Genomic DNA, 16,933 nt, shown 5'->3' with positions numbered 1-16,933 from the left:
CCGGGTACTTTCCCACCAAAAGGTACCCAACAGTGCGTGTGCCTGTAGTGAACACCTGAGGTAGTGGTGGCAATCTTAACGCCGGTACCGAAAGGTGATGTTAAATCCTAAGAGGCACCAGACCCTTCTTCAAACATGGAGACTATGCGAGTTCTGAGTGACCTGAGTTTTATTCCCAAACAGAACTGACAGGAACTCAACCGGGTAGAACTTACGAAAACAGTTCATATATGTTCGGTTACGGTCTGCTGAGAAGTGCTTACTGCATCCAATGTACTGCTTGAGCCTAATCACCAGTGGCATGCATGAAGACAGAGGCAATGTTGACAGAAAATATATCCACTCAAATTGAAAAATACTCTCCTCCAAGAGGGGAAACCACAAAAAGGAGAAAAAGAATGCTCTGAAAAAGTGAGGTGCACAGAGAAGCTCTTCCTAAATCCATTCGCATAGGTAGAAAAACTGGAACTAGGCGGTGTCGGTTGGTGACACATGGGTGGGGGCAAGTCAAGTAGAATGGAGGATTGCAAACATGTTATTATCCCCATTCTAAAAGTCTTTAAGTGACAGCATCTTCATTTGGAAAAGTTGTTTCCAGTCCAGCCGTTTATGAAGGAGGGAGAGCAAGGACGATGGAGTAATATTAATGTTTGGTTGCTTCTGTGCTAGCAGACATCCCTTCTAAAGTGTATAGCCTGCACTGGGTCCATTCTACCATAAAGAGGCAAAGGTGGTATACCAGTCTGACTGTTTTACCTTTATGATTGGTGTCACTACTGGTTTAGTAGTAGCATGGGACTGAGTAGGAGTTTCATCACTATTCCGGCAGAACAGTAGTCATTTTGTCACACATCTCTTTCTCCAACTCTCTTCTGCTCTACCACAGTCTCTTTTGCATTTTTCCCCTCGTTAAATATTCCTCACTCCAACCTTTAAACCTAGCATTTCCCTATTGCTGCAACATCTTTATATACTAATGCAGAGCAGGACCAGGGCTTGTGTGAGAACGGTGTTAGTTGGGTGCTTGTTATGAGCATGGATGGAGATGTTAGTAAAGTGCTGAATGAGCTACAATAACCCGAATGGATCGCCACTGCACAGTGGGCCCCCGTATTTTTCCTCTAGCCAAGGTGATGAAGCAGCAGTATGCCCTTTTTGGAATTGAACAGGCTGCTTTCCTAATGGGGCTTCTGGATCTCCTAACTGCAATATCTTTGAACTTCTGATTTTGTCCCTTCACCTGCAGACTCCATCTTTTCAGGTGACTGTGGTTAATACATGTGTACATTTTGCTTTGTGCTAAAAAGTCAAATCCTGCTGCCCATTGCGTAATTCTCTGTATTTTGCTTGTATACTGATGCTTCTCTGTAACTTGTCAGCCCCGTGACCTCACCACTCTCTTTTGTCCCACACCTAGCTGCCTTAGCCTCCCCAGTTTCTCCATCCTCTCCTCACTTCCACCCCCATGGTGCTTTCTGCTTCTCCATTGACTATCCTTCCCTTCTCATTAAGTCTGGTAGGAAGAAGTTCAAAAAGGATATCTTGGCCTCTAACCCTGGTCTTCCTATCGCCAACACCTACTCCAATGCTTCCACCAGAAAGACCCTCACGGACATCCTCTTTGTCTTTCCTTCGCCAGATCTATGGACTCCTCATATGATCGCTGTGCTCTGCCCTATCTCCTCCTCTTCCATTAATGGTGGCACTTGCTGGGAAGTTCTCATGGCTTCCTTCGACTCCTCTAAAGTCATCATTAATGTCTACATAAATGGCACCGTCATGGTCCAAGGCCCTCAGGCCAATCTCCTCCTCTTTGATAGGCGCTTCCCTCGCCTCATCAATTTCCTCTCATCTCCTGCTGTCCCCCCTTTCTCCCCTTGGCTACCTTGCCCTTTCTCTCCTCCTCCTCTGCCTCCTCCTCTTCTGCCCCTCCTAGGGCTCTTTCTCCTCCACAGGCTGTACCTCTGATCTGTTCCCCTCCCCAGAAGGTCTTTAAGGCTGGCAACCTTCTTCATATTGCCACTCTCAACTCACGCTCTGCGCTCAAACACTCCTTGACATCTGCAACCTCCTTGAAGAACTAGACCTTGATGTACTTGGTCTTACTGAGACATGGTTCAGAGCCAGCTCTGTCACAAGCTTTGACAGTCTCCTCCCTGATGCCTACACGATCCTCTCCGCACCCAGATCCTCCCGGTCCAGTGGGGGGGTAGCCCTGATCTTTCCTGAGTGGATTCCTGCCTCCATCATTCCCACTCATAATTACTCCTCTTTTGAATTCCTTGTCTGTAGGCTTTCTCTCTTGCCTACCCATTCTCTTACTGTGGCTACCATCTACCGGCCTCCTGGTCAAATTACCCAAGTTCTCTCTGAGTGGGCGGACCTCTCCTCCTCCCTCCTGGCCTCTACCACTCAACTCCTCCTCCTCGGTGACCTCAATATACATTTAGACTCTCCTTGTTCCTCCTCTATACTCTTCTGTGACCTCTGCGACTCCCTCTCCCTGTCCATCCTCCCCTCTGGCCCGACTCACTCTGCAGGGCACACACTCAATGTCTTGATCTCCTCTGACCTCCCCCTCTCCATCCCTCTGACCACTCCTCTCTCCTGGAGCGATCACTCCCTTCTCTCCTCATCTCTCCCTCTCTTTCCTCCAAGCCAAGCCTACCCCAACACTGCCACCTACCTTCTCGGACATCCGGCCCATAAAGCGTGTGTCAGTTGAGGCTTTTGCCGCCACTTTCTCTGCCCCCCCTCCACCTTTGGCTGTCTCACATCCTGACACAGCCCTGTCTCTGCTCTATTCTTCCATTTCTGATACTCTTGATGCTCTTGCCCCTGTCATGAGGAGCCGTTTGAAGTCCAAAGCCAAGTGCAATTCCTGGTATGACTCTGATCTAGCTAAACTTAAACCTAAGTGTAGGGCGGCTGAGAGGAAATGGAGGACTTCCTGTTCATCCTCTGACAAACTGGACCGACGCCTGCTGCAAAGGCAATACCGACGCTGTCCTCACCATGAAGAGAGTCCACATTCAAGCTCGTGTCTCTGCGGCATCTAACAACTCAGCTGAACTCTTTAAAATCTGCAAGGAGCTGGCCAACCTTGCTGCAGTCTCTACCCCTCCTGTTGCCCCTCAAGCTCTTTGCAATGCCCTTGCCACTCACTTCATTTAAAAAACCCAGGACAGCCTGTCCACCCTTTCCACCCCAACCCCTTCTCTCCCCTCTCCATCTGTGCTTGCTGACCCTCCTTTAGCCACCCCCCATCATCCTTCTCGTCCTTTCCTCTTTTCCCCCCTGACGAGGTCGCTAGACAAGTTCGATCTATGAAAGCCTTGTCAAAACAGGTTCATCCCAGTTCCTCTAAAACCATCAAGGACCACATTGACACCCGTGCTTCGGCCCTTGCTGATTTTTGCAACCACTCCTTTGCCTCAGGATCCTTCCCCTCCCCTCTGAAGCACTCCCTTGTGCATCCTCTTCTCAAGAAACCCACAGTTGATCCTTCTTTTCCAGCTAACTATCGCCCAATTTCCATTACTCCCTTTCTGGGCAAACTCCTGGAAAAGTTGCCATCTCTCATCTTAACCTTAATTCCAATTCTGTTGGCTGTCTCTATGACCACCAGTCTGGCTTCAGAGCTGCCAGAAGCACGGAACCTGCTCTCTTGAACATCCGTTTAGATCTGCTCTCCAACCTTGACTCTAACATTCCCTCTGCCCTCATCCTCCTCGATCTCTCTTCTGCCTTCGGCACAGTCAACCATACCATCCTGCTCAACCATCTCCGTGAAAACCTGGGTATCACTGATCAGGCTCTTGCCTGGCTGACTCTTCCTCTCAAATCGACCCTCCCAGGTCCAACTTGGGTCCTTCCTATCCTCTATCTTCCTCTCTACCTGTGGTGTTCCCCAGAGGTCTAACCTCTCGTCCTGGCTTTTCAACCAACACCTGGCAACTTTCCCCCACTGCATTGCCATTTTCTGCTCATATTTCCAGTGCTACGCTGACGACAACTCATTTTCAGGCTGCCCTCTGCCACCTCCTCTCCCTCTCTCATCTCTGACTGCCTAACTGCCATTCAAGATTGGTTTTCCGCCAATGATCTTTGTCTGAATGCCAGCAAGATGGAGATCCTCCTAATCGCCACACCTTCACCATCCTTTCCCCTCACTCTCTGGCCGGCTTCCCTTGGCCCCCCTCCTAAACCCACCTACGGGGCTAAGAACCTCGGGGTCATCTTTGACTCCACCCTTTCCTTCTCCGCCCAAATCTCTGAGGTCTCTAACAATTCACATTTCCTACTGCACCCCCTAAGAGGTACTCTGCCTTTCCTCTCCTTCCCCTAGAAGCTCATGGTATACCAAGCTCTGGTTCTCTCTAGGTTGGATTATTGTAACAGCCTCTTTCTAAATCTACCTGCCTCTACTCTCAGCCCTCTGCAACTAATCCAGAACAGGACTGCAAGACTTGTCCTTGGCCTCAAGCCCTGGGATCGTTTCTCTCCAACTCTGAAATCTCTCCATTGGCTCCCAGTGGATGCAAGGATTAAATTCAAAATCCTCTGCATTGTCCACAAGGCTTTCTGGGGCCTGGGTCTAAAATACCTTCCGCTATCCCTCCACAAATACCTCCCCTCTCGAGCTCTTCGCTCCTCTACCTCCAACTCCCTCTGGGTCAGTCGTTTTTCAAAGAAATGAGCTGGGGGTATATCTGTCTTCGGCTGGGGCCTCCTTCTGGAACAGCCTCCCTGCTACTCTAAAACTTGGAGAACCATCTCCGGTTCAGGAAGCACCTCAAGACCTTCCTCTTTTCTTCTGCCTTTGCTCCCTCTCTCTCCTGCTGATCTGTTCTCTCTTGGCACTGTGCACCTGGCCACCCTTTGTCCTACGGGTCCAGGTACCTGCTCACCCTGCCACCCTCCCGCACTGCCTCCGGGCCACACCTTGCACTGGGGTCTGTATCTGTACCCATACAGCCCCCCTCTTTTTCTTCCAGCACTTATCAGATCTTCCCGGTCTACTGCCTTAAACCTAGCACTTGCAAATTGCTGGCTGCACTACCACGGTTTGTTGCATTTATTATTTATTTATTGTTATTTATCTGTTTCTCCTCTTCTTAGCACTTTCCACTTCTCCCCCTTCCATGCACTTTTCCCCTCCACCTCTCCCAAGCTCTTGTGGGTTCTCAATGTCACTGGGCCTAGTAAGTACGCTGTTTGTTCTCCCATGTTCCCCTCCCTTGCCTTGTCGCGCTCTGAAACACCTGGTACGAGCGCAATAGAAATAAAATATCAATAACAATTTTAAGCAATCGTCTCTGTGGATATGGGCCGGTGGGCAGCTGGCTCTTTATCAGTTCCATAACACACTCTTATAAGCTTCTTGGTTGACAGCAGGGTTCTCAGAAAGCCACACATGAGGCTAGGGATGGGATTGGGAACCCGTGGGATCTCTATATACTGCCTCTTTGGTCTCCATCATGGAGGGGGTTGTGGACCTACCCTCCTCACCAGATGGGCTTCCCACTCCCATTGCCTTACCTTTTGCCTGCGACATTGATCCCTACTGTGAGTAGCCCAAATATATGGTCAGAGAAGGAGCAGAGGTTAGTGTGAGGGGTCAGAAATGTGAGGCAGACAACTTTGTGAAGATTTTTCAAAAGATGCAATTTTATTAAATTAAAAGGTTGGATACACACCTCACTATCCCTACACTGACTAGGATTCCCCTGCATAAAATAAACTAAAGGAAACACTCTAACAAAGGATATCTGTCCCTCACACTTATACATACAATAACTCAATTAAGTAATGCATGGCAGTTGAAAGCAACAACAAATTATGGCAATTGAATTGTTAATATGACAACAGTATCTTTATAATCTGGGAGAATTTCCCTTCCCCAGATTCAAGCACGATTCTGCTCCACAGTCCCAAAAGAGACCAGGCAATCCAGGTTTGTAACCAAGTTCCAACACAGTTCTTTTGTGGATACAACTTGACAACAAAGTTCCCACACTTCAGTGGTTCAACAAAGAAAATAGCTTCCTTGAGCAAAATAAGATTCAAAGTTGTACTATTCACAAATAATATTTTCTTATTTCCCCAATAGCAACAATAATTGTCTTTTTCATGATGTTTTGCAACAACTGATAATTTCTGAAGAAATGTAACTCACCGACAGCAGTTTTATACAGTTCTGTCTTCAACACCATGAGCAACATAAAGTGTCTTTGTCAGCACCACTTATAGCACTTCATCAACTTCTACCTGGTTTACTCCCTTGCCAGGCCTACTACTTCAAAAGGTTTGCCATTCGGGTATACTCCACTGCTCGAACAGCAAGTGCTTCTGTAGGATTGCTGCTATCTGATAGTTCAGTATTCAAAATTACTTTTAGTATTACTTCCACTCATACGCAAGTGTTTGCTACTTGGTAAACGCCTCTCCTGAGCATGTGGGTGGTCTCGGGAGCATTCTGGGGACACTATCAGCTGGTGAACTCACCGTTAAGGCATGCACGTCTGAACCCCTCGCTGCTCGCAGGTGTTCTGCTTCAGTGGCTCCTCACGACCCGGCAAACAGCTACTCTGTGTACTGCATCACCCACGCCACTTGAAAAAGGAGCTTCCTTTGCTTCGGATGCTCTCTGGGGCTCGCCAGACATTGTAGACAGCATCCTTGTAAGGAGAGTGTCCCTCGCTTTTGATTCCTGCTGCGCAGCCTCTGCACTTAAAGCTTCTGGTGGCATAGACCCTCTAAGGACCAGCTACTGTTTTCTGTCTGACAGTGGTCCTGGCGTCTTCTCCCTCCTCCAGTTCCTGCGTCGGCTGCATACACAGATCACACTGCTCTTCCTGCTGTCTCTGCTCGACAATGGTCTGCAGCAGAGGGGGCCCTTTAAGCCTACCATTCTCCTTCAGATATGGGTAATTTATATTAACAATCTGGAACTTCTGCAGCGTTGTTCTTCTTTAGCCCGCTTCTTCATCCCAGTACTTGGGGAATTATGGGACTTGAAGTCCCTAATGGCAAAGTTAGTTATCCTGGCTTGATTTTCAATCAAACTCATTTCAGTTCCCCATAGTATTCTTTAAAAAAAAAACATAAGCATCAGTCACCAGACTTCATTGTAAAGAGGAATAAAGTTCTTTAGAGTTTAAATCGTTATTATTCACAGTTTTCCTTTTGCTGTACCTTTGGGAGTTAGGGACGTTTTTAGCTTTATCACCACGGTTTTGGAAGGTTTATTTCTCCCAATGCCTAGGAATTTGTGATTGTTTTTACCCACATTTAGATGTGTAGTTTGGGGAACACAAAGATTGTTACGACAGCAGGCCATTACACACTTTGGTATGGAAGAGATGTCTTCCTTAGAGGACGATAAATACTGCGTCTCACCACACGGACTCCTCTCATTCCCCTGGGCCGTTTCTCCTCTCAGATGATCCTCCTGCAGACCACCAGCCCCAAGGTCAGGATCAGAAAGGATCTGCCTTTCCCTGGCCACCTGGGAGGAGACTTTAGGCAGAGGTTTAGTGAGGAGTCCGTAGGATTCATCACATTAGCCACTCTACCATACAGCTCTTCACATACACTTCCTTTCTGGTATCTTAACTCTTACAATGATATATCTTTGCTCTGGCTTACACGCAACACAACTACCAGGTTATTTTTAAAGAACTATGTTATGTTACTATGCTTCTATACTGTGGCAATCATCACCATAGTAGTATCAGAGTGCCTAGGCTTGTCTAAGGAGCAGTGTGCTGTGCCCCACAACTGGTATCCACACAATAGTCTGCTGGAAGAAAGAAAATGAGCAAGATAAGAGGACGGGAAATCAGGAACTAGTTCTTACGAACAATGGGATTGAGGGGTTCTGCAGGGGCTTAATGCAGGGTTGCATGTCCATCTGGTTAGGTGGAGAATGGGTCTGCAAGAGGGAGAAAGCTGACATGTCCTAAAGTGTTCTGATAATTGGATTGTGTTTTCAAAGCGTATTTTGCAAATTGTACACCAAGTAAGATTGGATGCCTGAGGGGTTTCAGAGCATGTCTGGGCAATCCTGGAAGTTTGGAGGCTTATCTGCCTGGTCATCTCTATATCAAGGGACAAAATGTGCACTCACCACTAGCCATTTGCTAGTGGTAATTGACTCTTGGTCAAGTAAGACATGGTGTTATGTGTGTGTAGAATTGAAATGGTGAGTGGATTTATAGCCAACTAGTTGACATTTGTATCCGTTGCTATATGTTGTGCCCCAAGTCAAACTAGAAAATGTTAATTCTGTGACTGCAAAGTATAATAATACACAGTAATAGGTAGTGAGAAAAGATATCCTAAGCTCCTCAAGCAGGATGTGTTCATTAGACTATGTGAAGGGTGGGGGTGACTATGTGATCACACAGGGTAGGTAGAGGGAGAAGGGGACGCTGTTTGTCCTTCTGTGTAAAGTGACAGACTGGTGCACTTCTGACGTACTATGTTGCTATGCTCGACTGTCACCCTAAGGCTTTGTACAGCGCTTTATGCCACAGTATGGACACCTCAGAGGGCTGAGGAGCAGGGAGGGAAGTTTTCAGGTCACAAGCCAACCCATGTGAACACCAATTCACGACACCTCAGAGGGCTGAGGAGCAGGGAGGGAAGTTTTCAGGTCACAAGCCAACCCTTGTGAACACCATTGCACCCATCAGCACTACCAAGCCCCTCAGCCAGCCAGCCAGCCAAAGTGGGGATAATGGCTATGAAAAAGAAGTGAATGTGCTCCAAAATTGACACACGGGTAAGAGAAATGGTGAGCTGAGCAGCTTTTACACCTGGAAACCCTTGTAGTAACAACATTCCGGAGGGGCTGTACATCAGAATTGTAAATGCGGCATGTAACTCCCTGAAAAATGAGTAAAAGTGTTCCTTATTTAAATGTCCCCTTTATGTTACAAAGATTGTATACTACATCAAATCATTGCCACCATCACCACAGCCACCACAGTAGTAATATCAAACCCCTTGGCGTGTCCTTTGGTGCAAAATATTTAAGGTAATGGGCACTGTCTTTGGCACAGAAATGGTGAGACATTTAAGCCTTAAACAGTACCAGGATGTCATTGTGAGCCTAAGCATATTGAAACCATGGCCAATAAAGCACAAGGAGAAAGTCCTTCTACTTACTCACCAAGGCTGTGAATGGCCAGGTTCCACAGACAGGAGATCTGGTAGTCACAATGGGCACCCTTAATTGAGGATGTATTTGTTCTGTGGCTCCACTGAGAGCAAGTTCCCAGGACAGGTCTACCAATTTGTTCTTGAGGACTGCTAGAAGCTTAATGGGAATGGGGTGGTAGTGTGGGAGGTTGGTTCCTCTTGACTTGGGCTCATCTCTTCTGGGAGTTGGTCTGCATAATCCAGCCTGGTCTCCCATTTCAACCTGGGATACAGTTACCTTGTCCTATTAATCGAGGGCAGCAGGGTAGAATTAGATGCAGGAAGGGTTGTGGTCTGCTTTTGTAGGTGTACATTAGGTGATGTGGCCCTTTATCACTTTCATGTGATCTCTATTTGGGGTGCATGGAGTGCCAAATGTCACCTTCCGCTGCTTCACAGGTCTGGTCAGCCTCATGCAAAAGGACATGCCATTGCAAACATAACATAATGCAGGGTTCTAAATTGCTGGGAGCTATTTAGCCCCTTGATTGAGCCTAGATGAGCCTGGTTTGCTTGACACCAACAGCTAACAGGAGCTACCTTTGGCGCTCCCCAAGCCAAATGTTGAAACGCAAATATACCTATCCGACATTAACGCTGTCTCAAGAAAATGTGCATACAAAGGTACATTAGTAAACCTGTCGAAGACATGTAACTGGTCATATGTTTTGGAAAGTGTTATTTTTGCTTCTCATTTGGAATTTACATTTGTTGCATGTAGCATTAGTGCCTCAGTCTGCATCGGCAGCAGACAGAAAGAGTGAGCAAGGTCATGCAATAGAATAAATGTGTCAGTAAAGGGAAAGTAAAATATAAATGCAGTAAAGGGTGTAGAGGCAGAGCTATGATTTTGCAGCAAAGAAAAGCACAGACTATTTTTTTATTTATTGTACATTTATAAAGGCGCCTATACATCAGCAAGTGTTTCCAGGTGCAAAAAGACAACGGGGCGAGAGGGGAACAGAGGAGGATAAACAACAATAAACAGTCCTACTAGGCCTTGTGACATTCAGATTGTGCAAGTGCAGCAAAGAGGAGGTGTTGGGAGGAGGAGAAATCAGGCTGGGGGGAAGGTAATGGGAGGGCAGATCCAGGAAGGAGGGGGCCCCGGAGACTGGGTAAGTGCTGAGGAGTAAGGGCGGGGGGGGGGGGGGGTTGGAGGGCCAAGTGCAAGGGGGGAGGGCGTAAGTGTCAACTAGTGCAAGGGGGTGGACCAAGCTCAATTGTCTAGTCAGGGAAGGGTGCCTGGAGGCAAGTGCTGGAAGGGGTGCTCAGGCAGACTGGTTGAGGTAAACCCTGGCCCCTGTTTGACACAGATGGGACCAGGCTGCCAGTCGCAGTGGCAGCAGGGGACATTAGCAAGGAGGGGCGAGAGGGAAGGAGGAGGAAAATAGGAGGGTCTTGAGAAGCTTCCGGATCTTAAGGAGATCTGGCTCAAGTCCGAGAGGGGCGGGGAGGCTTTCCAGAGAGGACTAAGAGAGGTTGCAGCAAGATTGACGAACTGAAAAAAAGAAACGTAAAAGAAATACAAGGAAAAGCAATTTAAAGACAATGTCAAAAGTGAAGCCATGAAGAGAAACATGCCCATACACAGAGGATTCAACAGAAACAGTGAGCAATAGCATACAAGACAGAGAAACAGCAGCAGAAAAGGGTGTTCAACGCCATGCATTTTTGAGTGCATGCCACAGTTTGGAGAAAGAAAACTAGTTCCACCATCTTTCAGGCACTCCATTCATGAGACTGGACTTTAATAGCTCCTGGGTCACGATGATCACTCCTGGTCCAAGGAAAATTCTGACAACTAGGAACTACTTCCAACTCATGCTCCATGAATTCCAATTACGACCCGTGATAATGTGACATGGCATAAAACAAATAAACCACTGCTTTGTCCCAAAAATTGAAGGGGGGTGGTGAATAAATGTGCGTGTAGATAAAAACCAAAAATGAGTGAAACACCCATAAAAACGCTTTTCGGCAACAAAACCAAAATTTCAAGGAAAGAATAAATATAAAAATACAAGGTTGTAAACAAGTGGAGGAAGGAAAGAAAGATGAAGAACATCAAGGCAGACAGGAGTACATTAAAAAATAGAGGTCAAACATATGACTAAGATGACGGAATTGCAACAAAACCGGTCAAAACACAAATGAACTTACTCCAAAGCAAAATTCTAGACCAGAGTACTTGGTCAGCAGTAGTATAAATGGGGACTGGAGCAGTACATTGGCAGGTATATTCTTCACAAATCCTTTCAAAACCCAGGAGTGATTACATTAAAACCTGTGGAGGACCACAATTATTTTCCCCACTACTAACCCCCAGAAATGGTATTTCTGAAGCAGCACAGAGAAGTGCCTTTTAGTTCAATTCAGTCACAAATGTTTGCAAATACTATTTTCATTCAAGGGGTTCAACAGGCAGCCAAAGAGAGCATGAAACCTTCTGTATGTTTGGAGACGCTGGGGTGTTCCTTTTAGCTATGTCGTTTCCTTGCAGACAAATGGGAGCTGCTAGAATTCCATTATTAACATTTAAAAAATAAATTGTAGATGGAGGCATACCTCAGTGTGGTCAAATGCCATAGTATCTGATGGATGATCACTGGATGTCAGCAAACCACCTTGTACCACTTTTTGAAAGATCACTCAAATGAACCCTAAAGTTCAAAGGCTCCAAAATGATTGGTTGTAGGATTGGGAGCATGGGGGGCTCAAACATATGATGGATTTCCATCCCTTCTGAGGCTATTTAATGCTGCCCCACAAGTAGTTTTGTATGCAGTGTATGGGGAACCGAGTAGGTGCTGGTTCCACAAACAAAAGGTACATCCTTTTGCGTGTAATTTTGGAATGAGTTGCCTTCGAATATTTTTCTGTTAGTTTCTAAAAGAGGCTTGCTAATTTCTTGGGCATGTTAGTAACATTTACTGTGGTTTATTAAAACATAATATTACATGAAAATATCAACATATAAAAACACTGCAGTAAAATGAATGGAGCTTATGAAGGTCTTTCCATGGACCCATGTTCCATTTATGTAATATTCTGAAAACAGGCAAACACTTTTAGAAATCACTCCGTTTAAGACCATCACCTGTGACTGTTCCATTTCTGCTTTGTTTAATTTGATGCCAAGAATATCAGCAGCCACTCGCTGAAAACACAAAAATACCTACAGAAATAAATGAGTTCACATGATTAGAAAGCTAAATCAGTTTTGTTTTCAGCATAAACTAAAGCCAGTAGTATTGTTGTGAGATTAACACATGGAGACACAGATCAGCAAATCTAAAGTGCATGGCTAATAGCAGCGACAATTGCAATCAGCAAGGCTAAGAGGTTAAAGCAGACAGGAGCAATAAGTACACAACAACCTTAAAGTGCATGCGCCAATAGCAACACATTTACAACCACACTTGATGTTTCACCTTTCTAAACCATGGTCTAAATTTAATAAATATACATAAACAGTTCCATTATGGCAATAGATTAGGAATCGAAACAATGAAATATGGGATACAAGAGGCAATCAGAAAAAATTAAGTTACACAAATTTGTCTTGAAATAAACTGACCAGAATGCAAAATTAAAATAGAATTGCCACATTACAAGAATAGATAAGACAATTCTTAATTTATAAATTACCATGTCCAAAGAACGCAAATGTTGAATAGGACAAGCACTAAGAGTGAGCCGCTGAAAAGAGTATGTTGGCTGTCAGCTGTGAATTGATTGTCCCCATTGAAACGATGCAGAAGGACTTTGTGAGTGTTTGTTTGGGAGAACTAGGTGGGAATCCCTTGCACATTGAGGACAGTCCACAGAATGATGTGTCTGGGCATGCATGCTAGTGTCTATTGTGGCGGGTCAAAAGAAAGAGTCGGACACAAGGAGGATGAAATTAGATGGTAAAGGACTACCTCTCCCTAATACTAGAGGGATCACCCTACCTATATAAATTAACTAAATGTGCTCGTCTACTCTCAGAAAGTCAGTCCCAAACCTAACTCTACCACTAATAATAATAACTCACATATAGGCCAAAAGAATGTCTTTCTTCTCCTGGACGTTCTTCAAAGAGGTTTCCTCTTTCTATTTTCATTTTATCACTTTGTTTTGTTAATGTACAAATGTCTTTCTTTTAGAATATAGTTTTCCAAAGTAATTTGGTCTGCTAGTAGTCTGTTGATATTTGCTTCATGAGTTTGTGCAGCTATTTGCTTATGGGTTCTGTACTCTCCTTCTTACCAGCTTTACGATAGTGCTTCTTGGGATATCTTTTGGCTCTCTTGCTTTCACTTAGATGTTGCTTATATTCTTCCTTGTGGTTCAATCTTTCCACTATTCAGTTTAGCCTGTTCAAATCACTAATTCCCCTATCTGGGTTTCTTGACAATATATTTTCTCCTGTGTGCCTTGACAGGCTTAGTTCTTCAAGTCTTCTCTATTTCAAAACAATTGTTTGTCACACTCTGTATTTATTTATAAAAAAAAATTGTATCTGCGCACCACATGCACATAGACCTCAGGGTGCGCTCACGTATGACGACGGACAGACAGCTAGAACACATAATATTGGAAATAGCATGAGAAAAAATACAAGGGACAGTCTAGGAGTTGACAGTACCAGGTCCAGAGGAAGAACAATTCAAGCAAACCGATGCTAGTCCGGAGGCAGATTGAAGAGAAGCGTCTTTAACTCTTTTTTTAACTTAACAGTTAACTCAACAGCTCTCAGATTTGGAGGCAGCAGATTCTACAGATGCGGGCCTTGCACACTAAAGCTACGGTCACCAGCCTTTACCAACCTGGAATCTGGGTTTGGCCAGTCTCATGCAGTGTTGGGGGCCTAAGAGGGCGAGAAGAAACCTAGAGTTGGAGGCGTGCTGTGAGGTTCTGAGATGCCATGTTCGTCACACATTTCTGTTTGAGCATCAAAATTTTACAGGCAGCCAGTGTAGACCCCGCCAGGGCACCGTAACATGGGCCTGCCTGCAGAGACCTGAAACAGCCCGCACTGCACCGTTCTGAGAGACCTGTAGAGCTGCTATAAGAGAGTTTGTGCAGACACTCAGTAGACTATTACAATAATCCAAACGTGTATTGATCAGAACTGATGCCAATGTAGCTAAGTTCTCAGAGGATAAGAATGGTCGGATGTTACATAAGAGCTTTGTGATCAGCCCGCAGGATGAGCGAATGGCCGCCACATGATGTGACATAGATAGCTCAGAGTCCAGGACCACTCCTAGGGTCTTGACCCTCTGCCACCGGGATCAACGTACCCAGGAGAGGGAACTGTTTATACTAAGTCTCATAGTAGGAGCTACAATTAAGAGCTCAGTTTTGCTGGCATTTAAGGCCAGGGAATTGACGGCTATCCAAAGATGGATGTCTTTAAAGATGGTATTCAGCATAAATATATCCTCGGAATATGAACCTGACAATTTAGCAACCACCTGCGTGTCGTCAGCATAATTAGCCACCTGGACGCACAGGCTGATCACCAGGATTAGAAATGGAATCAAATAGAGGTTAAAAAAGGTGAGGACAATACACGATCCCTGAGGTACCCCACAGATAATAGGTGAGGGATCCGAGCAGGCTTTGCCAACATTCACCCTGGAATTCCTGGGTCCCAGGAAGGAAGAAAACCAGCGGACCACATTTGGAGAGCACTCGGCAAAAGACTAGTCTATCCTTAAGTAAATCATGACTAACAAAGTCAAACGCTGTATGGCTTTGCAACTTCTCCAATGTTCATTTACTGTTTGACTTTCCAAGTTACGATTTGCAGAGTCCTTTTCCCTCCCACTACTTTGCTTTGGCAGCCTCTTGCCTCTCCTCATTACCTTTTACCTTGAGGGAGAATGTCGCAGGACTTGGCACGCCTTTGTGTACTCAGCTTCTCCCTTTCATGGCTTTGCCTCACGCTTTGTTGCATCGGCCCTCCCGGGGCTCAGCACACTCTCTGGTACTTGGTTTCGCGGTGGCACTTCTCGGTGCCGGCAATGGAATCGCTCTGGTTCCGCACACTCTCCGATACTCGGGTGCTAGTAGGCTGTCTGCATACGCTGCCGGTAGGAAGCGGACAACGCTCTCACACATGGGGTTTTCGGCATTGTTGGTTGTAACCTTCGCTAACCACGCTGTCGATGTGGTCACGTCACCATTGTGTATGGGTTGCAGCTTCCCGTACCAGCAACAGTTCTCCTGTTTATGTACTTGTTGAATTTCCAGCGTCTCTCTCTGGGGCTTATCGCTTCTCCTGAAGTCACGAATCCCGTGGCTTCATTTTGCTCCACCTCTGCAAAGCCTCAACACATGAGAGAGCTTCCCCTGCGTATCCTGCTCGCTCTCGTCATAAGATTCACAGTTCTATGCATGTCTGTGTTTAAAGAGAAATTTCTTTTTCCCTGTATTGGGGTTTTGTTTCCTGATTGTCAGTAGTCCAACATAAGGATGACAGATCAGAGTTTACAACAAGCAGACCCATATAGGCAGATAGTGTATTGGGCTTAAGGTTCCTCTTCGGAAAGGGAGTTCTTGTCCCCTAAGGGGAGTCACTCCCATTGAGATACCACTTGCCCATACCCCTACGGAAGGTCTTGCTGAGCGGGCTCACCACCCAAGCCTCAATAGGGGTGGCTCCCCCTTAGGGAGAAGGGATGAATACCTATGATTCGTCACACTGTGCATTGATGATACGCTGCGTTAAGCAGGGAAGTGCAGAGATCTAGATGGTCAAAACTCCAGGCGGAGCTCCAATAAGCCTGGATACTGCTTGCAGCTTCTTCTGGATGTCTTCTGGCCGAATAACACAACGTGTGGATGACACAGTGTTGCTTCTACTTTATTTGATTTCTTTGGATGAATGCCTTACTTAAAAAAAGACATCTATCTTTTCTTCTTATGGGTGCAAAATGATCCGGAATTGCTCTATGAAGTGTTCTTTTTCTATACTACTACACAGACAATGGTTAAAGGTAGTCAATAGGAAGCAATTGCATGCAGGGGAGCATAGACGGTAAATGCATAAAGTGCTGTTCCTAAGATTCCACAAAACTCAAAGTTTAGTTATTCATGGACTAAGGGCAGTAAAAGACAGCACATAGAACACTCTTTGGGAGGGCATCAGATTTCAATACAGAGAAATTCAGGAAGCAATGAGCACAAGGAGTTCCAGAAGGTAATGCCCAGACAAAGATGGTATGAATGTATTAACAAGAAACCTCTAAAATATTATGACCTTTGGCTATTCAGATGTTTTGACTACAACTCCCATCAGCCCCAACCAATAAAGTCAATGTGGTGGGATCGGGGGAATGGAAGTCCAAAACATCTGGAGAACCACAGGTTATGTGGAGCATGACACGTTTAAGCATTGAATAAGTAAAGCATATGTATGTGGAGCAGAACAGTTTTAGCCATTGGGAAACCAGTCGGTCTAAAATAGGGTTATCCTCAGAGACCAATAAGTGATAATATTTAAAGGGAGGGTCAATGGCCGAGTGTAGCAGGGATGGTGAAAACAAGGGAAGAGCAATATCTCGGATCCACAACAATATCCCCTGGTTAGATACACGGATAATGGATATTCAGAGAAATTCTCAAGATAAAGCAGGTAAAAAATAAGGTCAGATTTGGAGGTATGTGTTTAGGCATGCTCACAGGTTCACATACTCACAGGCAAACTAAGATGGTTATTTGATGCCATTAT

The 16,933-nt window shown here is 45.5% G+C and overlaps 1 protein-coding gene across 2 annotated transcripts in view; it reads right to left on the bottom strand.

The window, feature by feature from the left end:
* Nucleotides 1-16,933, bottom strand: part of RAB28 (RAB28, member RAS oncogene family) — a 1,474,591-nt gene that overhangs the window by 298,183 nt on the left and 1,159,475 nt on the right. The window contains exon 6 of one of the 2 annotated variants that reach the window (XM_069631946.1): nt 12,308-12,385. The exons of the other annotated variant lie outside the window; for it this stretch is intronic. Within the exon in view, the coding sequence (XP_069488047.1) occupies nt 12,308-12,385 (78 nt within the window). The remainder of the gene's footprint in view (nt 1-12,307; nt 12,386-16,933) is intronic. 2 annotated transcript variants of the gene reach the window in all.

This window comes from Ambystoma mexicanum, chromosome 6q (assembly GCF_040938575.1).
Source record: "Ambystoma mexicanum isolate Mex_15411 chromosome 6q, UKY_AmexF1_1, whole genome shotgun sequence".
Classification (NCBI taxonomy): Eukaryota; Metazoa; Chordata; class Amphibia; order Caudata; family Ambystomatidae; genus Ambystoma; species Ambystoma mexicanum.
This window is presented reverse-complemented; position numbering and strand designations above follow the sequence as displayed.